General features: G+C 40.1%; 1 protein-coding gene across 1 annotated transcript in view; it reads left to right on the forward strand.

Moving 5' to 3' along the window:
* Positions 1 to 25,949, forward strand: part of LOC106095024 (odorant receptor 63a) — a 62,228-nt gene that overhangs the window by 31,054 nt on the left and 5,225 nt on the right. The window contains exons 9-14 of the mRNA XM_059361159.1: positions 4,840 to 4,912; positions 19,591 to 19,782; positions 19,860 to 19,961; positions 20,653 to 20,818; positions 20,880 to 20,985; positions 21,051 to 21,152. Of these exons, the coding sequence (XP_059217142.1) occupies positions 4,840 to 4,912; positions 19,591 to 19,782; positions 19,860 to 19,961; positions 20,653 to 20,818; positions 20,880 to 20,985; positions 21,051 to 21,152 (741 nt within the window). The remainder of the gene's footprint in view (positions 1 to 4,839; positions 4,913 to 19,590; positions 19,783 to 19,859; positions 19,962 to 20,652; positions 20,819 to 20,879; positions 20,986 to 21,050; positions 21,153 to 25,949) is intronic.

The following is a 25,949-nucleotide window of genomic DNA, read 5'->3' on the forward strand; positions in this document are numbered from 1 at the left end:
CTATAAAGTATATATATTCTTGAGCGACGTAAAAATCTAGGACGATCTAGCCATCTCCGTCCGTCTGTCCGTTGAAATCACGCTACAGTCGTTAAAAATAAATATATTGAGCTGAAATTTTGCACAGACTCTCAACTTAATTATAGGCAGGTTAAGTTCGAAGATGGGTTATATCGGACTATATCATGATATAGCCCCCATATAGACCGATACGCCCATTTAAGGTCTTAGGCCCATAAAAGACACATTTATTATACGATTTTGCTGATTTTGATATAGTAAATTGTGTTAGGTCACTCGACACCGTTCTTTAATTTGGCCCCGATCGGTCCAGATTTGAATATAGCTGCCATATAGACCTATCTCTCGAATTAAGGTCTTGGGCTCACATAAGGCGCAATTATTGTACGATTTTGCTCAAATTTTGGTACAGTGAGTTGTGTTAGGCCCTTTGAAATCCTTCTTCGGTCCAGATTTGGATATAGCTGCCATATAGACCAATATTTTGTTCTACAAAGTTGAACATCGATTTAAGGTCTTGGGCTCATAAAAGGCGCATTGATTGTCCGATTTTGCAGAAATTTGGTATAGTGAATTGTGTTAGGTCACTCGACACTCTTCTTCAATTTGACCCCGATCGGTCCAGATGTAAATATAGTTGCCATATAGACCAATATTTTGTTCTACAAAGTTGAACTTCGATTTAATTCAATTCAATTTTGCACAGATCAGTTCAGATCAGGTCTTGGGCCCATAAAAGGCGCATTTATTGTCCGATTTCGCCGAAATTTAGGACAGTTAATTATGTTAGGCTCTTCGACATCATTATGTAATTTGTTCCTGATCGGTCCAGATTTGGATATAGCTGCCATATAGACCGATCTCTCTATTTAAAGTCTTGGCCCCATAAAAGGCGCATTTGTAAGCCGATTTCGCTGAGAAAAATATATAAATTTCGTATTCTGAAAAAAATTTTGTAGAGGGGTTTTAACCTTTTTATACCATCTACCATAGGATGGGGGTATACTAATTACGTCATTCTGTTTGTAACTTCTCGAAATATTCATCTAAGACCCCATAAAGTATGTATATTCTTGGTCGACATGACATTTTAAGTCGAACTAGCCATTTCCGTCCGTCTGTCCGTCTGTCTATCGAAAGCACGCTTACTTTCGAAGGAGTAAAGCTAGCCGCTTGAAATTTTGCACAAATACTTCTTATAAGTGTAGGTCGGTTGGGATTGTAAATGGGCCATATCGGTTCATGTTTTGATATAGCTGCCATATAAACCGATCTTGGGTCTTGACTTCTTGAGCCTCTAGAGGATGCAATTCTTATTCGATTTGGCTGAAAATTGGCATGACGTGTTTCGGTATGACTTCCAACAACTGTGCTAAGTGTGGTAGAAATCGGTCCATAACCTGATATAGCTGTCATATAAACCGCTCTGGGGTCTTGACTTTTTGAGCCTCTAGAGGACGCAATTACTATCCAATTTGGCTGAAATTTTGAACAACGGCTTCGGCCTTAACCTCCTACGTACGTGTCAAATGCGTTCCGATTCGGTCTATAGCCTGATACAGCTCCCATATAAATCGATCTCCCTATTTTACTTCTTGAGCCTTTAGAGGGCGTAATTCCTATCCGATTTTGCTGAATGCTTATTACTGTGCAGCAGTAATTATTGATTTATTTCTTCATAGAAGATGATGTCGGTAGGCTAGAAGAAGATGATGTCGGTAGGCTAGAGGATGCGTGTAAGACTACCAAATATGAGATTATGAGTTCAATACTCTGCGGCACCAAAATGATCAAAATGGTTTTTAAGGGCAATAGTAGAAAGTAACAGAGCTAAACCCGAGAGCAGTAGTAAAACGAACGAGACAAATCAGCGCGAACCGAAAAAAAACGAAAAGAAAACAAAAACACCACCACCCGAAGCAAAGCACATGTGTTGGCTGGTTAGACTGTTTTTTGCCTTGCTATATTGTTGTTGTTGTTATATGTTGGCAAAGAGTGTCTTTCAACAAAAAATTTGTTCTTTGGGTCTTAGAGATTAAAAATAAATTGTTGCAGGAAAATTAACAACTTTCATATTTGTTTTTTTTGAACAAAGATGTTGTTTCTCAAAATTATCTTTAAATCTAATCAAAATAACCATATCTCATTAAAATCAGTTGGGCCGGTCTGTATGGGCGCTCCATCGACAAGTGGAGCGATTGGGAATTGATTTAAAGAAGTTGTTATTGTTGTTGTAGTAGCAAATTGAGTGCATTTTTCGTTTGCTTGGTTCTGTTAAATATCCAGATCCGGGAACTATGAGACCAAGGTGGGGTGTGTCCAAGGGGATCTGGGTCTAAGTCGAATGGGGTCTAACTGTTGTCGTACAGTGGGAGAAATTAAAATAAAAACAAGTAAGAGCGCGCTAAATTCGGCTGGGCCGACTTTTATATACCCTCCACCATGGATCGCATTTGTCGAGTTCTTTTCCCGGCATCTCTTCTTAGGCAAAAAAAGGATATAAGAAAAGATTTGCTCAAGATATGATCCTGTGTAAAAAGTCAGCCAATTCGAATAAGAATTGCACCCTTTGGGGGCTCAAGAAGTAAAATAGAGAGATCGATTTATATGGGAGCTGTATCGGGCTATGGACAGATTCAAACCACAATAAACACGTATGTTAATAGTCATGAGAGGATCCGTCGTACAAAATTTCAGGCAAATCGGATAATAATTGCGACCTCTAGAGGCTCAAGAAATCAAGATCCCAGATCGGTTTATATGGCAGCTATATCAGTTTATGAACCGATTTGAACCTTATTTGACACAGTTGTTAAAAGTAAGAATAAAATACGTCTTGCAAAATTTCATCCAAATCGGATAGAAATTGCGCCCTCTAGAAGCTCAAGAAGTCAAGTCCCCAGATCTGTTTATATGACAGCTATATCAGGTAATGAACCGATTTGAACCATACTTGGCGCAGTATCTCATAACAAAACATCTCATAACAAACACGTATGTCATAACGAAACACGTCGTGCAAAATTTCATTCCAATCAGATAAGAATTGCGCCGTTTAGAGGCTCATGAAGTCAAGACCCAAGATTGGTTTATATGGCTGCTGTATCAAAACATGGGCCGATATGGCCCATTTACAATACCAACCGACCTACACAAATAAAAAGTAAATATTTGTGCAGAATTTGAAGCTGCTAGCTTTACTCCTACGGAAATTAGCGTGCTTTCGACAGACAGACGGACGGACGGACATGGCTGGTTCGACTTAAAATGTCATCACGATCAATAATATATACACTTTATGGGGTCTCAAACGAATATTTCGAGTAGTTACAAACATAATGACGAAATTAATATACCCCCATCCTATGGTGGAGTGCATATAAAAAACAAGTAAAAACAAGTTCGGCCGGGCCGAATCTTGGAAACCTACCACCATGGATTCTGCTAAAAATTTATACAAACTTGATTTAGTTAAAGGGTATAATTTTATTCTGTATACCAAACTTCTGACAAACCAGCAAAAATTAATGCTTCTAGGAACCGAACAAGGATAATCGAGAGACCGGCTTATATGGGAGCTCAGCCAAACGGGACAAAATTGCGGGTTGTAAGGGATAAAGAAGTCAAATCGTTTTATATGGTAGCTATATCAGGCTATAGACATGCACTAGACACAGTTGTTGAAAGTCATAACAGAATACTATGTGCAAAATTACAGCCAAATCGCACAAAAATTGCGGCTTTCAGGGGCTCAAGAAGTCAAATCGGGAGATCGACTTAGGCATGTCCTTCTGTCCGTTCTTCTGTCGGAATCACAATAGCGGTCAAACGCGTAAAGCTAGCCGCTTGAAATTGTGCACAGATACTCAATATAGATGTAGGTTGTTGGGGATTGCAAATGGGCCATATAGGTTCAGATTTGAGTACATCTCCCATAAAAACCAATTCCCCGATTTGACTTCTTGAAACCCCGGAAGCCGCAATGTTTGTCTGGTTTGGCTGAAAAGTACAGCCAACATCAGTCTATAACCTGATATAGCTCCCTGTTCGGTTCGCAGAAGCTTTAATTTGTACTGGTTTGACAGAAGTTTGTAATGTAGAATAACAGAATCCATGGTGATGGGTAACCAAGATTCGGCCCGGCCGATCTTAGCACTTTTTACTTGTTTTCAATTATTAATTGTATTTTATCTTTGTAATAAACCTCAATGTAGAGGTCAATTCTTCGTAAATACGCTTTAACCGCAGCAAAAATGAACGGTTATCAATTTGGATTGGGGGAGAATAAAAGCACTGACCGCAAATATTTCCTTATACGACAATTTCGTTGCTATTTAGCCAACCCTATGGAAAATAAGTAGTCAACATTTCTACGTTAGCCAACATGGATGCACTATTGCAGGACATGCGTGAAAGAGGTAGAAAAATTCTTAAAACTTGGAAATTTGTAGCCAAATCATGTGACTGTCATGACTTGTATGCGAATAAAGTGGTGCATCCATGGAAATTGTAAAGGAGCAGACCATACTTAGAAAAAAATTTTAATTAATAAAAACTCAATGTTTTAGGGTTCGTTTGATTTTATTGATTATGGCAATTGTGGGATGGTTTGGTCAAGTGAAATTCTCTTGGATATATCGCCATCAAACATTTGACGTATACATCGAAGTAAGTTGTTTCAATTTTCCTGCTGAACTTGCTAGCGTTTTCAATTTCTAACGAGCAGTCTCAATTTTTCTATTGTCGTTTAAGGCTATTCTGATATTTTTTCAAATCGCCATATCATTTTGTAAATTTTGGCTTTTTACATTTTCGAAGCCACGTCTTTATAAAATGCTTCAATTGGTACAAGACACGGATGTCATGAAGGATTTGGAAATATTTCAATTGAGTAAGTGGCCATTTATTGGAAAATCGTATTAGTTGCGTTTAAAATTTAGTAGGGAAAGGCAAAAGTCGGTCGAAATCGATTAATTTATACCCTAAACCGCTCCAGACTATTTCTACAACCACTACTAAAGTTGCCATTAAGTGTAGCGAAGATGTTTTCATTTTCGCTCCTCAAAAAATATCTGTATCTCGGAATAGGAATTTTTAAAGCCTTTCAAGGATAGTTACGATTGGATAATCTACTAGGCGTTGAATGATCTACGTCTTATTCCAGTGGAGCGGAAGATCTAAAGACCAGTATTAGACTTAAAATGGACTCCAAAGTTCTAACAGCTGCGGTGGTGGCATCAGATTGTAGCACTTTGTCCAACCCTCCTACAGGTGTAAGTGCCTTGAACCTGTGGTCGAGAGTTATACTGCAAGTGCACAACCAGTCGTCAGACTAACGAATGAGGAAGAGGCGGAAAATCCAGTTGGATGCGCAGTTCTTCCCCTGCCTGTGAGTAAAGGTGGTGTTTTTAATTCAAACTAAGACAGCGACAGTGTCAACGAAAAAGTCAGAAAGCAATGCGAGGCACGACAAAGGAAAGTGAAAAGTATGTTCCTACAGAGTAATCGGCGAAAGTGTAGAATGTTCGTAGGGATAGAATTGGAATTCCAATCACTTCTAGCGAAGCTGGAAAGAGAAACAGGTCTCCTGAAGGGCACAATACTGCTAAAACGCTGAAAAATAACTCCCCGCTATGCGAAGACTAAGCCAGCCCTCTCCCAATGGAGATGCTAGACAGTATCCTACGGATGAAAACCAGTCAAAACAGGTACTAAGCTTCATGGAGGACTGTAAATGACTGTAAGTGTGACGCACGTGTGTCGTCCACACGACCAGCTCACAATCGGGACACACATAATGCACTTTGGAATCAATCCTTGCTCTGTAGGAGTTGAGGCGGCTTTACCTACCGGATCGCAATTGGGCCAGAACCATTCCGGTTATCGGAGGAGGTCAATTTCCTTAGATACTCAGGGCTGTCGTTCTCCAAGAACAACAGCAGGCACTCAGGTCTGTCGTTCTCCAAGAACAACATTCACCCGGTGGTTATTCACCGCATCTGCTACCGCGGTTGCATGAATGTTGCCCGCTTGATGTAGAGGTTCTCTCTTGTAAAGGGTGATTTTTTTGAGGTTAGGATTTTCATGCATTAATATTTGACAGATCACGTGGGATTTCAGACATGGTGTCGAAGAGAAAGATGCTCAGTATGCTTTGACATTTCATCATGAATAGACTTACTAACGAGCAACGCTTGCAAATCATTGAATTTTATTACCAAAATCAGTGTTCGGTTCGAAATGTGTTCATTCACCGTAACGTTGCGTTCAACAGCATCTTTGAAAAAATACGGTCCAATGATTCCACCAGCGTACAAACCACACCAAACAGTGCATTTTTCGGGATGCATGGGCAGTTCTTGAACGGCTTCTGGTTGCTCTTCACTCCAAATGCGGCAATTTTGCTTATTTACGTAGCCATTCAACCAGTAATGAGCCTCATCGCTGAACGGTGAATGAACACATTTCGAACCGAACACTGATTTTGGTAATAAAATTCAATGATTTGCAAGCGTTGCTCGTTAGTAAGTCTATTCATGATGAAATGTCAAAGCATACTGAGCATCTTTCTCTTTGACACCATGTCTGAAATCCCACGTGATCTGTCAAATACTAATGCATGAAAATCCTAACCTCAAAAAAATCACCCTTTAGATCATGCAGATCCACCCTAAGGCTTTACGTTCGGTGGATACCTCTACACAAGATGATGATTTGTATAGTCCCTGGGATAAAAGCTCAGAAGGTATAGCTTAGACAGCACGTAGTTATGTCTTTGCAATAACACGTGATAACTGAGGAGACGGCCTGTCGCAGTTCGAAGAAAGGCTTTCTGACAGATCTAAATATTGGGTTGCCAAAAAGTAATTGCGGATTTTTTAGAAGAAAGTAAATGCATTTTTTATAAAACTTAGAATGAACTTTAATCAAATATACTTTTTTTACACTTTTTTTCTAAAGCAAGCTTAAAGTAACAGCTGATAACTGACAGAAGAAAGAATGCAATTACAGAGTCACAAGCTGTGAAAAAATTTGTCAACGCCGACTATATGAAAAATCCGCAATTACTTTTTGGGCAACCCAATATTATTCCACTGCATGACACAGTGACCACATTGTCAGCAAGGTTTCTTTGTCAGCACCACAAGTGCTTCGGGCAAGTGTTTTGAGAACCTTTTTAATACCCACCACCATAGGTTTGGGGTATACTAATCTAGTCATTTCGTTTGTAATACTTCGAAATATTGATCTGCGGGCCCAAAAATTACATATGTTCCGGATCGTCTCGACATTCTAAGTCGATCAAGCCATGACCGCCCGTCCATCTGTTGAAATCACGATAGCGTTCGAACGCGCAAAGCTAGGGACTTGAAATTTTGCATAGATACTTTTTATTAATGTAGGTCGTAGGTTTGGGTATAGCCCCCATATAAAGCAATCCCCCGATTTGACATCTTGAGCCCCTAGAAGCATTAATTCCCATCTTATTTGGAACAAAAATTTGGAACAAGGATTTAAATTATGATTTCCGACATCTGTGCCAAGTATGATCCAAATCGGTCTATAAACAGATATAACCCCCATATAAACCGATGCCCGGATTTGACTTCTTGAGCCCTAGAAGCCACAATTTTGAAATTTGGAACAAAGACTTAAGTTATGACTTACAACATCGGTTCCAAGTTTTATACTAATCAGTCAATATAGTGATATAGGCCACTCTGAGTACCGATATCCCCCTATGAATTTCTGAGACCAAAATAATTCAAATACAAACTCAGTTAATAAGGGTACATTTTTAGCGGAATCCATGGTGGTGGGTACTCAAGATTCGGCCCGGCCAAACTAAGCATGCTTTTACTTGTTCTGTTTCTGACCTTACCGAGGACGGGTAGAGGTTTAACAGTGCCGGATATATCACCCCGCCTTGGGGAACTCCCTGTTTCATTCTAGGGGTTTTGACTTCTTATTCCTAATTTCCACAAATGACAGGCGACCATGCAGATAATTCGCAACTTAGCGTTTTTAACCTGAATGAAGGGAGGTATTGGTGACGATGTCTGCAAATAGTTTGGCATGGCTGACCGTGTCTAATGCTTTCGATAGATCCAGGGCTAAGAGGTCCGGACTATCAGATGGCATGTGCTAAGCCAAGGCAAATGTGATGCTTCGAAATCCATGCTGAAGCTCGGCGTATGGAAATTCTCCAACTATGCACGGGAGGACTTGTCTCTCAGGCGTTTTGGCTACTGATGAGAGAAGGGAGATCGGTAAGTACGACTCTCCTTTACTCGGGTCTTTTCTGGGCTTCAGCAGCGGGACCATTTTGCCCATCCTCCAGAAATCGGTTTCAGTAAGAGTGCTTAAAGACAGTTGAAAGGTACTCGACTTCAGCTAGATTCAGATTTTGCAGTTTCAGTGTAGAGATTCCGTCGGGGCCGAACGCCTTTGATGATTTGGCCCCACGGATGACAGAAGTAACTTCGTCCACGGTAAATTGTAACGGCTGTCCATCGACTTGGAGACTACGGGTTTGAGGATTGGCTCACCTCCCAGCCTTTTTACTCTCTGGATGCTCAATAATTTGGGGATTTAACAGACTGGCGCATCTCTTCGGGTCAGTCATGGTCGCACCGCACAGTAGGCCAAATGGCGCAAAAATTGGAAATAAGTACACAACTTTTTATCTGTTGATCGGAGCGGTATAAAATGTTCAAGACATTTTTAGAGGAGGACATGGGCAGACAGGAGACGACACGCCAATAAGGCGTATGCATCAGCTTATCTGCGCAATCTGGCTAGAAAAACGCATACTCGATGATTGGAACCTCAGGTCACTATGTCTCATACACAAGAAAGGAGACAAGCCGGAATGTGCCAACTACAGAGGAATAAGTCTCCTCCCCATCGCATACAAGATACTCTCGAGCGTACTGTGTGAAAGATTAAAATCTAAAGTCAATGAGGCCCTATCAATATTCACACTGCGCCAAATCCTTGAAAAGACCCGAGAAGGACAAATCAACACCTACCATCTTTTTGTTGACAACAAAGCCGCTTTCGATAACTCTTTACTTTCGAAGGTATTTCAAGCCATGTCTGAGTTAGGTATTCCAGAAAAATTAATAAGACTCTGCAGGATGGCACTTGCTGATGCGCGTTCCTCAGTAAGAATAGAAAAGAATCTCTCCGAACCATTCAATACCAAACGAGGTTTCAGACAAGGACACAGCCTATCGTGTGATCTCTTTAATATCCTGCTGGAGAAGATTATACGAGATGCTACTCGCCTATGCCGACGACATCGACATCATAGGTCGGTCACCGGAACTAGTAACTACAGCCCCTGAAATCAAAGGAGAGCCAGTGAAAATGAGTTTGGCAGTAAATGGAGATACGACGCAATGGATGGTATCAACTCCCAAAACGCCTTGTACAACCGAGCAGATAAAGAAAATGGAGAAAGAAAAGAGATAGTCAGTAACTTTATCTACCTCGGCACCGCCGTAACCGAAACGAATGACACCAGTCTTCAGATAAAGCGAAGTATAATACTGGCAATCAGGTGCTACTTTGGACTAAGTAAGCAGTTTAGAAACATGGCCACCTCTCGACAGACGAAGATTACGCTATACAGAGATACTACCCGTGTTGTTATATGGTTCTATGGCATGGGTACTTGCGAAAGCAGATGAGGCAATGATTGGAGTATTTGAGATGGATTTCTTCATAAAATATATGGATCAGTTTGCTTTAGAGTAGAATATAAGCGACGTATGAACCACGAGCTGTATGACGACGATAGCATAGTTACACGCATTAAAATACAACGGCCGCTTTGGTTAGATCATGTCGTCATAATGGATGAAGAAGCTCTATCAAAGAAGTCTTTTGAAGGCAAACACGGTGGTACACGCAAACCGGGAAGACGAAAAGTCCGATAGAAAGATCAAGTGGCAGGAGATACCTCGAAACCGGGTGTCAGAGATTTTAGAATGAGCGCAGAAAATCGAGGCACTTGGGATGCTATTTTACGTTCTTCTAGTGGAACAAATGTTCTGTCATAGCCAATTAAAGTAAGTCAAGTAAGGACATGGACAAACATATTGTGTTGTTTGTCTATATCTTTAATGGTGACAAAGTTGACCACTTTCCCCTTTTCAACCTTCAAGGTGCTATAACTTTTGATCTACGTAGCCGATTTGAATAATTTAAAATTCTGACGAAAGAGCTTGACGAATTCTCAATAAGTAAGTTCATTCGGCCGGGCCGAATCTTGGGAATCCACTACCATGGATTCAGCTAAAACAAAAACAAAGCTTTAACAAACAAATTTAGTTGAAGGGCATATTTTTATTCTACATATCAAACTTCTCTCAAACCAGCAAAAATTAAAGCTTGTAGGGACCAAAGAAGGATGATCGAGAGACCGGGTTGCATAAGAGCGACAACAGGTAATAGACTGATTGGACCGTATTTGGCACAGTTTCTCACAGTTGGAAGTCATGACAGAACACCGCATGCAAAATTCCAGCCAAATCGGAAAAAAATTGTGGCTTCCAGGGGCTCAAGAAATCCAATCGAGGGATCGGTTTATATGGAGCTATATCAGGTTATTGACCGATTTGGACCGTAATTGGTACAGTTGTTAGAAGTCGTAACGGAAAATTTAAGCCAAATCAAACGAAAATTGCGGCTTCCAGGGGCTCTACACGTCAAATCGGGAGATCGGTTTATATGGGAGCTATATCCAAATCTGAACGGACTTTACCTGAACGGGCACCTTACCACCATTTTCAAAAACACCAGATCTCGGAGAGTGGTGCACCGATTTAGCGAAATGTTGTATGCCATCTTAACACTAAGTGGTATAAGCACTAAAATGGTATAAATTTTTGGGGTCAAATAGCTTGGGGGAATGCCCAAACCCAAAAATCACCCGAACGGACATGTTTACCGATTGGTACAATATGGGTATCAAATGAAAGGTATTTAAGAGTAGAGTGCGAACTTGGCATGAACATCTTATATACCCTCCACCATGGATCGCATTTGTCGAGTTATTTTCCCGGCATCTCTTCTTAGTCAAAAAAAGGATATAAGAAAAGATTTGCTCCGCTATTAGAGCGATATCAAGATATGATCCGGTTTGGACCACAATTAAATTATATGTTGGAGACCTGTGTAAAAAGTCAGCCAATTCGAATAAGAATTGCACCCTTTGGGGGCTCAAGAAGTAAAATAGAGAGATCGATTTATATGGGAGATGTATCGGGCTATAGACCGATTCAGACCATAATAAACACGCATGTTGAGGGTCATGAGAGGATCCGTCGTACAAAATTTTATCGGATAATAATTGCGATCTCTAGAGGCTCAAGAAGTCAAGATCCCAGATCGGTTTATATGGTAGCTACATCAGGTTATGAACCGATTTGAACTTTATTTGACATAGTTGTTAAAGTAAGAATAAAATATGTCATGCAAAATTTCAGCCAAATCGGATAGGAATTGCGCCTTCTTGAAGCTCAAGAAGTCAAGACCCCAGATCTGTTTATATGGCAGCTATATCAGGTTATGAACCGATTTGAACCATACTTGGCACAGTTGTTGATATCATAATAAAATACTTCGTGCAAAAATTCGTTCAAATCGGATAAGAATTGCGCCCTCTAGAGGCTCAAGAAGTCAAGACCCAAGATCGGTTTATATGACAGCTGTATCAGGTTCTGGACCGATTTGAACTATACTTGGCACACTTGTTGGATATCATAACAAAACACGTCGTGCAAAATTTCATTCCAATCGGATAAGAATTGCGCACTCTAGAGGCTCAAGAAGTCAAGACCCAAGATCGGTTTATATGGCAGCTATATCAGGTTATGAACCGATTTGAACCATACTTGGCACAGTTGTTGATATCATAATAAAATACTTCGTGCAAAAATTCGTTCAAATCGGATAAGAATTGCGCCCTCTAGAGGCTCAAGAAGTCAAGACCCAAGATCGGTTTATATGACAGCTGTATCAGGTTCTGGACCGATTTGAACTATACTTGGCACACTTGTTGGATATCATAACAAAACACGTCGTGCAAAATTTCATTCCAATCGGATAAGAATTGCGCACTCTAGAGGCTCAAGAAGTCAAGACCCAAGATCGGTTTATATGGCAGCTATATCAGGTTATGAACCGATTTGAACCATACTTGGCACAGTTGTTGATATCATAATAAAATACTTCGTGCAAAAATTCGTTCAAATCGGATAAGAATTGCGCCCTCTAGAGGCTCAAGAAGTCAAGACCCAAAATCGGTTTATATGACAGCTGTATCAGGTTCTGGACCGATTTGAACTATACTTGGCACACTTGTTGGATATCATAACAAAACACGTCGTGCAAAATTTCATTCCAATCGGATAAGAACTGCGCACTCTAGAGGCTCACTCCTTCGGAAGTTAGCGTGCTTTCGACAGACAGGCGGACGGACGGACGGACACACCGACGGACATGGCTAGATCGACATAAAATGTCGCGACGATCAAGAATATATATACTTTATGGGGTCTCAAACGAATATTTCGAGTAGTTACAAACAGAATGACGAAATTAGTATACCCCCCATCCTATGGTGGAGGGTATAAAAATCAATTTGTATTTGTTTGTTTCTTTGTATGTTTGTGTGTTCCTTATAGACTCAGAAACGGCTGAACCGATTTTCTTGAAATTTTCACAGATGGTGCATAATGACCCCGTGGTGAAAATAGGGTACTACATTTTTTGATATCTGAAGGGGGGGCGGACCCTTCCCCTTACCCTAATTTTCAGAAATGCCAGATCTCGGAGATGGCTGGTGCGATTTAAGCGAATTTTTGTGTGCTCTCATATTGTACCCTAAAAATAAAAATCTGTTATCCAAATTTCGGATGGGGTACCTAGGGGGACCGCCCCACCCTAAAACCTACCAGACATATATTTAGACCAATTACGACAATATGGGACTCAAATGAAATTTAGGATAAGAAAACGTATCTGATATCCAATTGTCGAACTAAGTGCTTGGGGGACCACCCCAACCCCCAAAACACCCCTAAATCGGACATATCTACCGACCATGGCAATATGGGACTCAAATGAAAGGTATTTGCGAGCAGAAAACGAATCTGATATCCAAATGTGGGACCACGTTTCTGGGGGTCCACCCCTTTCCCAAAACACCCCCAAACAGGACTTATTTACTGAACATGGGAATATGGGGCTTAAATAAAAGGTATTTGAGTGTAGAATTAGAATCTGATATCCAAATATGAGACCAAGTGTTTGGGGGGGCCGCCTCTTCCCAAAAACCTCCCCCAAAGGGGACACATTTACGACCATAGCCACATGGGGCTCAAATGAAAGGTATTTGGGAGTAAAGCACAAATCTGATATCAATATTCGGAAAAAGTGTCTATGGGGCCAACACCACACGACCCCCACAACACCACCCTTCCCCTTCCCCACCACCCTTGGATCCCTTCCCCAAATAGGACTTATTTACTGACCATGGGAATATGGGGCTTAAATAAAAGGTATTTAAGTGTAGAATTACAATAGAATCTGATATCCAAATATGGGACCAAGTGTTTGGGGAGCCGCCTCTCCCCAAAAACAATCCCTAAAGGGGACAAATTTACGACCGCAGACATATGGGACTCAAATGAAAGGTCTTGGGGAGTAATGCACGAATCTGATATCAATATTTGGGAAAAGTGTGTATGGGGCCACTACACCACCCAAATAGGAAGTATTTGCTAACTTTTGCAATATGAGGCTCAAATAAGAGGGTTTTTAAAGTGGAACACGAAACCGATATATATTTTAAAGGCCAACTCACTGAGTGGCCGCCCATCCCCCAAAACACCCCCCCCCCCCCCCCCAAGGCGGTCACGTTTGCCGATTAAGGAAATATGGGGCTCAAATTAAAGGTATTTGGGAGTAGACCACGTATCTGATATCAACATTAGGGACCAACTGTCAAGGGGACGTCCCACCACCGTAACAACCCCCAAATAGGACGTATTTGCTCACCAAGACAATTTGGGTCGTAAAGAGAGTGGAACTAAATATTTATAGTTTTTAGGGCCAATACCCCAAACCGGACATATTTGCTGACTTGCAATAAGGAGTTTAATTGAAATTTGAAAACGAATTTGATATCGAATTTTGAGGGCAATGGCAATATGGGGTTCAAATAAATGATATATAGATACATGAAAATAGAGCACGTTGCTGATATATTTTCCGGGCTTAGTGTTTGGGCGACCACCCCAATCACACCCCTAAATCGGCCATATTTACCGACCATGTCAATGTAGAGCTTAAATGAAAGGGTGACCAATTTTCTGGGTTGTCAACCCCTGCCCCAAAATACCCCACAAACAGCAATTTTTTAGTGACCATCGCAAAATGGGGCTCAAATAAAGGTATTTGGAAGTAGAATACGAATTTGATATCCACATTTAGGACCATGTATTTAGGGCATCACCCCTTCCCCAAAACACCCCGCAAAGGGTAAACATTTTTCGACCATGCCAATATGTGGTATTTAAGATTAGAAAACGAATTCGATAACCTATTTTCGGCCATGTGTTTGGCAATATGGGTTTTAAATAAATGGTTTTTGAAAGAAGAGCTCGATGTTGATATTTTTTCAGGGCCAAATGCCTGGTGGACCACTTCAACCCCGAAAACACCCCTAAATCAGATATCATGAGAATATCGGGCTGAAAAAAAGTTTTTTAAGAATGGAGTACACCTTTCATCCAAACTTAAATTCGTAGACCAATAAAGATCATGTGGGATTCAGATAAGGGCCATTATATTGTTAAACTTTTAGTCAAGTTTGCATGGTATTTCACTAAAAGATCAGCTAGTCTGTTATAAGAATATGATCAAAGGTGTCTACAGGGCCTCCCCAATCACAAAAATCAACAAAACGGGCATAAATGTCCAACGTCACAAAATGGGTATCAAATAAAAGGTCTTTGGGAGTTGACTACGTTTCTGGTATACACATTTGAGACAGAGTCTGGTACCGGCCCACACTCTTAATACCCTTCAACAGGACTTGTAGTTCGATCGGGATAATATGGAAATTAAAAAAGGTCTATGTCAGTAGAGTTCGAATCTTATGTTGATATATGGATTCAAGTATCTGGGTCATGTCCTGTCGTTCAGCAGGATATGTAGATCGCGACAATAAAGCACTCAAATAAGTTGTTTTTTTGGGTCTTAGCGTCGATAGGACCGAAAATCTCCTCCCAATAAAAACAACACCAAACTGTCATTTAGGACGACCGAGAATATTGTTATCAAATGAAAGGATGAGTCAGAGGGCAATCCCCCTTCCCCATATCTACCCAAAAAAAGAAATTAAATTGTTATATGAAGACCGATTACGATAGAATAGGTCAGCAATAGGTTTTTGGTAGTAGAGTATACTTTTTATCCTCAAATCGGGATGTACACAGGAGGACCTGCGGATCTTTAAAAATGTTGTATCCCAAGTAGTAGCTTTGAAATATAGTATTGAATTAGATAAGCAGTATAAAAAACAGGTAAGAGCGTGCGGCGCGGGCCGAATCTTATATACCTACCCAACACGGATTGCATTTGTTGAGTTTTTTTCGCGGTATCTCTTTTTAGGCAAACTAAGAACAATGGATAAGAATTGTTATGCTATTGGAGATATATCAAGTTATAGTCCGATTGGGACCATAAGTGAATTGAATGTTGAAGAACGTAGTAGTCATAGGGTAATAATTCAGTCCATTCGGATAAGAATTGCGTCTTTTTGGGTCTCAAGAAACATATTCGGCAGATCGGCAGAGAGCTGTATCAGGCTATAGATCGATAAGACCATATTAAACACGTATGTTGAAGGTCATGGGAGAAGCCGTTGTACAAAAGTACAAGTAAAATTATATTAGTAAAAAGTAAAAATTATATTATAAAATATTTATATGGCAGCTATATCAGATTATGCACTGATTTGAACCATATTTATCACAGTTGTTGGAAGTCATAGCAAAATACAGCATGCGAGATTTCAGCCAAGAATCGGAATTGCGCCCTCTAGTGGCTCAATAAGCTAAGATCCAAGAACAGTTTATATGGCAGCTATATAAGGTTATGGACCGATTTGAACCATACTTAGCACAGTTGTTGAAAGCCATAGCAAAACACTTCATGCAAAGTTGAGCCAAATCAAATAAGAATTCCGCCCTCTAGATACTGAATATCTTCATCGCCACCTTTAAAATGTTTGACATTATGGGGCTCACACAAAATCTAGCACGATGCTGATATTATTTCAGGGTCCATCTCCTAGACTTCCTTCAAACCGGCCATGTTTCCCAACTATGGCAAAAAAGGGCTTAAATAATAGGCATTTGATAGTAGAAAACGAATTTGATATCCACTTTTGAGGCCAAGTGTTTGGGGTCGTCTCACCCCATAAACTCTCCTAAACCAGTGGCAATTGAACCTCAAAAAAAGAAGAATTTGAGAGTAGAGCACAATGCTCAAATATTTTCAGGGGTAAGCGAGTGGGTGACCGTCCCATCTTACATTCCCCTTAGGTAAGGTTGGGTTGAAAAGAGGGTGCAAATATTAATCCGCCCCATGCCAATATGGACATACACCTTAGACAGTAATCGGCTTGTTGTGCGCTCTAAAAACTATAAAGTAACCTCTAAAAAAATAAATTTTAAGTTAGGAATTCTGTTCTACTTACAAAATCCTTAATTGTTTTCAATGCCAGCCCCCTAAGTTGGTTCATCTCCGATATTGTGTCTGTATCTGTGTGCCGGTATCTGTTAGACGCGAAAGCCGGGTAATGACAAATGAAATGCTCCAACGTCTCATCATCTTCCCCAAATGCCCTACACATGCTATCACTTGCCGCACCGATTTTACATAAGTGAGCTCGAAGCCCTATGTATGCCTTTATGATACCAATAACTATACTGTCTTCCTTCCTACTTCCTTTCAGCAATAGCCTCGTCTTCTCACGATCTAAATCCCCCCATAGGATTTTCGCCGTCCTACCGACCGTTTCGCTGTTCCACAATGTTGCTTGCGCATTCGTCGTCCATTCCCTTAACTCGGATTGCGTCGACCCGAAAGGCTTCGGGTTAACCAGGTTTATTGACGGCAGTTCTCTGGCCTTCACCGCCAAATCGTCTGCCCTTTCATTTCCCCTTACTGCGTTATGGCCCGGCACCCAAACGATGAGGATTTTGCCATCCTCAGAGAAGGCGTTAATCTCCTTCTTACACTGTAAGACTGTTCGTGACCTTACCGTCCTGATTGTTCTTGCCCTTATGGCAATTTTACTGTAGGTAAAGATGTTCAGACTCGACGTCCTCGAGTAAGCACCACATCACATAACGCATTCCGTGATCGCCCGGATCTCCGCCTGCAGGATCGTATTATGGTCAGTCAGTCTAAAACAGATCTCAGTCCCTGGGTTTTCAATGTAGACCCCCAAGCCCACTCTGTCCTCTAGCTTTGATCCATCTGTGTAACATGATATACCGACTATAGCAATGTGTAGCTCAATTGTGGTTTGTGGGAGTGAGGTATATGCTGATATAATTTTTCGAGGCAAAGAGTTTGGCTGTTTCAATCAACCACCAAAACAAAGAGAATGAAGAAGATCTAACATCCGAGCTTTAGTGGGCGGACTCTCCCCTTACCCTATTTTCAAACACGCCAAATCTCGGAATGGGGTGATTTAAGCGAAATTAGTTTGCTTTTAATAACTCAAAATCAGAATTTTGCTATCCATATTTAGGTTTTAGATATCTAGGGGGCCGACCCACCTCCATAGCCACCAGCCAAACGAAATATATACCAATAATGACAATTTGGGGCTCAAATGAAAGATACTTGAGGCTAGAGCACAAATCTGATATATTGAGGTCCGCCTCATCCCCAAAAATACGCCCATACCGGACATATTTACCGACCATAGAAATATAAGGCTCAAATGAGATATATGGGTGTAGAGCACCAATATGATATCCTCTTTGGGTCGAAATATCTGAAGAACCATATTACCACCCCCAAACAGGATTTATTTCCTGACCGTACATGTATAGGGCCCGGATTAAATAAGAGAGTGAAAGAAGACGCAGCGGAGTGGGCCCTGTTCAGCTACGCATTTTTAACCGTATTATGATGTGGGATGGTTAATATATTGGGTTGTCCAAAAAGTAATTGCGGATTTTTCATATAGTCGGCGTTGACAAATTTTTTCACAGCTTGTGACTCTGTAATTGCATTCTTTCTTCTGTCAGTTATCAGCTGTCACTTTTAGCTTGCGTTAGAAAAAAAGTGTAAAAAAAGTATATTTGATTAAAGTTCATTCTAAGTTTTATTAAAAATGCTTTTACTTTCTTTTAAAAAATCCGCAATTACTTTTTGGGCAACCCAATATATATCCAAGTTGGTGGGTATCCAAAGTTCGGCCCTGTTTTCCTTGCATTAGCTTAAAGCGCCACCGCCCTATTTTGCCTTTCCTTACTTGATTTACCTTTTTTTATACCCTCCATCATAGGATGGGGGTATACTAATTTCATCATTCTGTTTGTAACACCTCGAAATATGCGTCTGAGACCCCATAAAGTATATATATTCTCGATCGTCATGACATTTTATGTCAATCTAGCTATGTCTGTCCGTCTGTTCGTCCGTCCTTCCGACAATTGAAATTTTGCACAAATACTTTTTCTTAGTATGGGTCGGTTGGGATTGTAAATGGGCCAAATCGGTCCATGTTGTGCTATAGCTGCCATATAAACCGATCTTGGATCTTGACTTCTTGAGTCTATAGAGAGCGCAGTTCTCGTCCGATTTGATTGAAATTTTGCATGTGGTGGTTTGGTATCACTTCCAACTCCTGTGTAAGGTATGATTCATATCGGTTCATAATCTGGTATAAATGTTATATAAACCGATCTTGGATCTTGACTTCTTGGCTTCTTGAGCCAATTGAGCGCGCAATTGTCATCCGATTTGACTGAAATTTTGCACGAGGTGTTTTGTTATGACTTGCAGTAACTGTGCTAAGCATGGCGCAAATCGGTACATAACCTGATATATTTGCCATATTAACCGATCTGGGATCTTGACTTCTTGTCCGATTTGACTGAAATTTTGCACGTGGTGTTCTGGTATCGCTTGCAACAACTGCGCTAAGTATGGTTCAAGTCAGTTCATTTTTTGGTATAGCTGCCGTATAAACTGTTCTTGGATCTTGACTTCTTGAGTCTGTAGAGGGCGCAATTCTCATCCAATTTGACTGAAATTTTGCACGTAGTGTTTTGGTATCACTTCCAATAACTGTATTAAGTACGATTCAAATCGATTCTTATTCAATATTCTTTATTTGCCTAAAAAGAGATACCGCGCATAGAACTCGACAAATGCTATCCATGGTGGAGGGTATATAAGATTCGGCCCGCCCGAACTTAGCACGCTCTTACTTGTTTTTTGGTTTGTTATTCGATCCTCTTCCCTTAGATTTGGTTAACCCATCACATATAATCAAAGATATACAAAACATTCTCAATGCCTCCTGGGATGATATTAAATTACAATTAAAGATTTTTATTGGTTGCGTTGCATGCATAAGCGGTTGGTATCATGGCAAATGTGTGGCTATGAATATCTACAATTTTCATTTTCATCGACAGGAGTTTGAGTTGCAATATCGTAAGTAGTATACAAAAGTCAATGGCATTATTAAATATGTACTTCAACCTTACATTTACCGTTTGCCTTAAATTTAGCTTTTCCAGTCTCTTTTCCTTTGTGGCATGGCGAGAAAACGATTGTAGTCAAAGTGGCAGAATACATGATTTCGAGCTCAGAAGTTTATTTAACTTCAGTCTGTATGTAAAGCAATAGCAATGGAGATGCATAGTGGCAAACATCAATTAGATTTATAAAGGGTGATTTTTTTGAGGTTAGGATTTTCATGCATTAGTATTTGACAGATCACGTGGGATTTCAGACATGGTGTCAAAGAGAAAGATGCTCAGTATGCTTTGACATTTCATCATGAATAGACTTACTAACGAGCAACGCTTGCAAATCATTGAATTTTATTACCAAAATCAGTGTTCGGTTCGAAATGTGTTCATTCACCGTAACGTTGCGTCCAACAGCATCTTTGAAAAAATACGGTCCAATGATTCCACCAGCGTACAAACCACACCAAACAGTGCATTTTTGGGGATGCATGGGCAGTTCTTGAACGGCTTCTGGTTGCTCTTCACTCCAAATGCGGCAATTTTGCTTATTTACGTAGCCATTCAACCAGAAATGAGCCTCATCGCTGAACGGTGAATGAACACATTTCGAACCGAACACTGATTTTGGTAATAAAATTCAATGATTTGCAAGCGTTGCTCGTTAGTAAGTCTATTCATGATGAAATGTCAAAGCATACTGAGCATCTTTCTCTTTGACACCATGTCTGAAATCCCACGTGATCTGTCAAATACTAATGCATGAAAATCCTAACCTCAAAAAAATCACCCTTTAGATATACTACATGACTATGTACTGCATATTTTCCAGGTGCCACAGCTTTCACCGGCCTCTTCTCCATACTATCGATGCATTGTCTTACTCTTTTGAAAATTTTACGCCTGTTGATAAGCTACAGCACCAGCTTCCATGTAATGCGCAGCCAACGCGTTAAATATTTGCAGACTTGCATTAAGCTGCATCAGCGAATTTTGGAGTAAGGAAATTACTCAAGTCAATGAATGAAATAAATTAAAAATAATCACACATTTGTTTAGATTTTGCCATGAACTTAATTCTCTGTACCGTTTGCAGTCATTAGCGATGTTCTTGATTTCCTGTTTGGTGTTATGTCTTTTGATTTTCCATGCCAGTGTGGATGGGGTGAGTCTTATTTTAATCGTTTTCTCTAATCTTTAGAATATAATAATTTGTTCATCATTTTCCAGCGAAACGATGCCACCATTTTCATTAAGGTACTGCTCTATAGTACCGGCATATTTTTTGAAGTTGGCATATTTTGTTTTAATGGCCAGCGCATAACATCAGAGGTAAATATTGCAAATTGTTATGAATTTTTTACTAATCTTTAAGAAACCCCTTAAATTAAATAAACCGATCTGATCCATATAAGACACGGATGTCGAAAAGCCTAACATAAGTCACTGTGCCAAATTTCAGCGAAATCGGATAATAAATGTGGCTTTTATGGTCCAAAGACCCTAAATCGGCGGATCGGTCTATATGGCGGCTATATCAAGATATAGTCCGATATAGCCCATCTTCGAACCTACAAATGGACAAAAAAAAAATCTGTGCAAAGTTTTAGCTCAATATCTCTATTTTTAAAGACTGTAGCGTGATTTCTTAGATTTTTACGCTGATCAAAAATGTATATACTTTTTAGGGTCGAAAATGGATATTTCGATGTGTTGCAAACGAAATGACATAATGAATATACCCCCATCCTTCGGTGGTGAGTATAAAAATAAAGTTATAACTGTAAAAATTTAAATTTTCATCAGAGTGGTTCTAAAAACAGACGACTTGAGCCGTCATAATTTTTTTTCAGTGTTCTTCAGTGAAGTGTTCTGAATCAAAAAAGCTAAATTTCAACTGCATAAACTTGCACCAATTCAATATTTTCTATAATTTCTTTAAAATGGTTTTTGGCCCCTGGGATTCTAGCATTTTATAATATTCTACAAAAATGTTCGTCGGAAAATTCTACTATAGTCCCTTAAATATTGTACACCAAAACACAAAACTTAATATAAACACCGTAAAACGGAAAACAGGTAGGTTTATATGGGTGTTACAAGCTGGACATGGCCCGCTCCGCTGCGCCATCTTTCACTCTGTTATTTTATCTGAGCTCTAACTGGCACGGTCGGGAAATAACTCCTATTTGGAGGTAGTACAGCCCTTTTTATATTTCGCCACCAATGTGGATATCAAAGTAGTGCTCCACACCCAGACACCTTCATTTAAGCCTTATTTTGCTATGATAGATTGGGGGGTGGGGCGGACCCCGTATATCAGATTCATGCTCTACCATCGAATACCTTTTATTTGAGCCCCATATTTTCATGATCGGTATATTTATCCATTTGGCGGGCTTTGAAGGTGGGTCGGCTCCCCTAGATACCTACACCCCCAATTAGGATACCTAATTTCTGTTTTTGAGTGACTACAAGAGTGCAAACCACGTTTCTCTTAAATCGCCCTACCCATCACCGAGATCTGGCGTTTTTCAAAACAAGGGTAAGCGAGGGGTCCGCCCATAAAAGTTTGGATGTAAGATCTCCTTCATTCTGTTGGTTTTGGTAGCGAATTGGAGTTGCCAAACCCTTTGTCCCGAAAGTGAATATCAGATGCATACTCTACTCCCTAAACCACATTTGAGCCACATATTGCCATGGTCGGTATATATATATAACTAGCTGACCCGGGCCCGCTCCGCTGAGCCTTATTTCACTTTATATGGAACAAAAGTTTCCTTGGAATATTTATTTTCGACAACTAAAGATCTTTTAGTGAAATACCATGCTAACTTAACTAACAGTTTAACAATATAAATGCCTTTATCTGAATCCCATATGATCTTTATTGGTCTACGTATTTAAGTTTGGATGTAAGGTGTACTCCATTCTTATAATACTTCGGAGAGGTGGTCCCTCAGATACTTGGCTCTGAAAAAATATCAGCATCGTGCTCTTTTCTCAAGTACCATTTATTGAAACCCCATATTGCCATTGGCTTAAGAGGAGTTTACAGGATGAGGCGTCCCCCAAACACGTGGCCCCAAAATAGGTTATCAAATTCGTTTTCTAATCTTAAATACCTTTCATTTGAGCCACATATTGGCATAGTCGAAAAATTTGTTCCCTTTGGGGGTGTTTTGGAAAGGGGTGATGCACTAAATACATGGTTCTACATTTGGATATCAAATTCGAATTCTACTCCCAAATACCTTTATTTGAGCTCCATTTTGCGATGGTCAGTAAAAAATTGCTGTTTGTGGGGTATTTTGGGAAAGGGGTAGACCCCCATAAAATTGGTCCCGAAAATGGGTATCAATTCTTACTCTACCCCCCAATACTTTTCATTTAGGCCCACATTGTCATGGTCGGTAAATATAACCGATTTAGGGGTGTTTTGGCGATTGGGGTGGTCGCCGAAACACTAAGCCCGGAAAATATATCAGCAACGTTCTCTATTCTCATATATCTACATATCATTTATTTAAACCTCATATTGCCATTGGCCTCAAAATTGGATATCAAATTCGTTTTCAAATCTCATTTAAAATCCTTATTGCAAAAGTCAGCAAATATGTCCGGTTTGGGGTATTGGCCCTAAAAATAATAAATATTTAGTTCCACTCTCTTTACGACCCAATTTGTCTTGGTGAGCAAATACGTGCTCTTTGGGGGTTGTTATGGTGGTGGGACGTCCGCTAGACAGTTGGCCCCTAATGTTGATATCAGATACGTGGTCTACTCCCACATACCTTTAATTTGAGCCCCATATTTCCATAGTCGGCAAACATGACCGCCTTGGGGAGTGTTTTGGGGAACGGGCGGCCACTCAGTGAATTGGCCTTGAAAATATATATCGGATTCGTGTTCCACTTTAAAAACCCTCTTATTTGAGCCCCATATTACAATAGTCAGAAAATACTTACTATTTGGGTGGTGTTGTGGGGGTGGGGTGGCTAACTTTTCCCGAATATTGACATCAGATTTGAGCTTTACTCCCAAATACCTTTCATTTGAGCCCCATGTGGCTATGGTCGGTAATTTTTTCCATTTTGGGGGAGGTTTTTGGGGATAGGCGGCCCCCCAAACACTTGGTCCCATATTTAGATATCAGATCCTAATTCTACACTGAAAACCCTTTAATTTGAGCCCCATATTCCCATGGTCAGTAAAGAAGTCCTGTTCGGGGGGTGTTTTGGGGAAGGGGTTGACCCCCAGAAACGTGGTCCCACATTTGGTTATCAGATTCGTATTCTATTCGCAAATACCTTGAATTTGTGCCCCATATTGCCATGGTCGGTAAATATGTCCGATTTAGGGGTGTTTTGGGGTTTGGGGTGGTCCCCCTAGCACTTGGTCCGACAAATGGATATCAGATACGTTCTTTTATCCTTAATATTGGGTTGCCCAAAAAGTAATTGCGGATTTTTTAAAAGAATATAAATGCATTTTTAATAAAACTTAGAATGGACTTTAATCAAATATACTTTTTTTACACTTTTTTCTAAAGCAAGCTAAAAGTAACAGCTGATAACTGACAGAAGAAAGAATGCAATTACAGAGTCACAAGCTGTGAAAAAATTTGTCAACTCCGACTATATGAAAAATCCGCAATTACTTTTTGGGCAACCCAATACCTTACATTTGAGTCCCATATTGTCGTGATTGGTCTAAATATATGTTTGGTAGGTTTTAGGTTGGCGCGGCCCCCTAGGTACCCCATCCGAAATTTTGACACCAAATTTTTATTTTTAAGGTACTATATGAGAGCACACAAAATTTCGCTTAAATCGCACCACCCATCTCCGAGATCTGGCATTTCTGAAAATTTGGGTAAGGGGGAGGGTCCGCCCCCCCCCCATTCAGATATCAAAAAATGTAGTACCCTATTTTCATTATGCACCATCTGTGAAAATTTCAAGAAAATCGGTTCAGCCGTTTCTGAGTCTATAAGGAACACACAAACATACAAACAAACAAACCTACAAACAAATACAAATTGATTTTTATACCCACCACCGAAGGATGGGGGTATATTCATTTTGTCATTCCGTTTGCAACACATCGAAATATCCATTTCCGACCCTATAAAGTATATATATTCTTGATCAGCGTAAAAATCTAAGACGATCTAGACATGTCCGTCCGTCTGTCCGTCTGTCTGTTGAAATCACGCTACAGTCTTTAAAAATAGAGATATTGAGCTGAAATTTTGCACAGATTCTTTTTTTGTCCATAAGCAGGTTAAGTTTGAAGATGGGCTATATCGGACTATATCTTGATATAGCCCCCATATAGACCGATCCGCCGATTTAGAGTCTTAGGCCCATAAAAGCCACATTTATTATCCGATTTTGCTGAAATTTGGGACAGTGAGTTGTCTTAGGCCCTTCGACATCCTCCGTCAATTTGGCCCAGATCGGTTTAGATTTGGGTATAGCTGCCATATAGACCGATTTCCTGATTTAAGGTTTTGGGCCCATAAAATGCTCTTTTATTGTCCGATGTCGCTGAAATTCGGGACAGTGAGTTAAATTAAGCCCCTAAACATACTTTTGCAATATCGCACAGATCGGTCCAGATTTGGATATAGCTGCCATATAGACCAATATCTAGGTTTTAGGTTTGGGGCCATAAAAGACGCATTTATTGTCTGATGTCGCTGAAATTTGAGACAGTGAGTTTAGTTAGGCTCTTCGACGTCCTTCTTCAATTTTGCCCAGATCGGTCTAGATTTGAATATAGGTGCCATATAGACCGATATCTCGATTTAAGGTTTTGGGCCTATAAAAGAGGCATTTATTGTCCGATTTCGTTCAAATTTCGGACAGTGCTTTAAGTTAGGCTCTTCGACATTTTTATGCAACTTGGCCTAAATCGGTCCAGATTTGGATATAGCTGCCATGTAAACCGATATCTCGATTTAAAGTCTTGGCCCCATAAAATTCGCATTTATAATCCGATATCACTGAAATTTGACAAAGTCTTATGTTAGGCTCTTCGACATCCGTGTCGTATATGGTTCAGATCGGTTTATTTTTAGATATATCTACTGTACTTATTAGTATTTGGTCCAAATCGGAACAT

The sequence above is a fragment of the Stomoxys calcitrans genome, chromosome 1 (genome assembly GCF_963082655.1).
Source record: "Stomoxys calcitrans chromosome 1, idStoCalc2.1, whole genome shotgun sequence".
Classification (NCBI taxonomy): Eukaryota; Metazoa; Arthropoda; class Insecta; order Diptera; family Muscidae; genus Stomoxys; species Stomoxys calcitrans.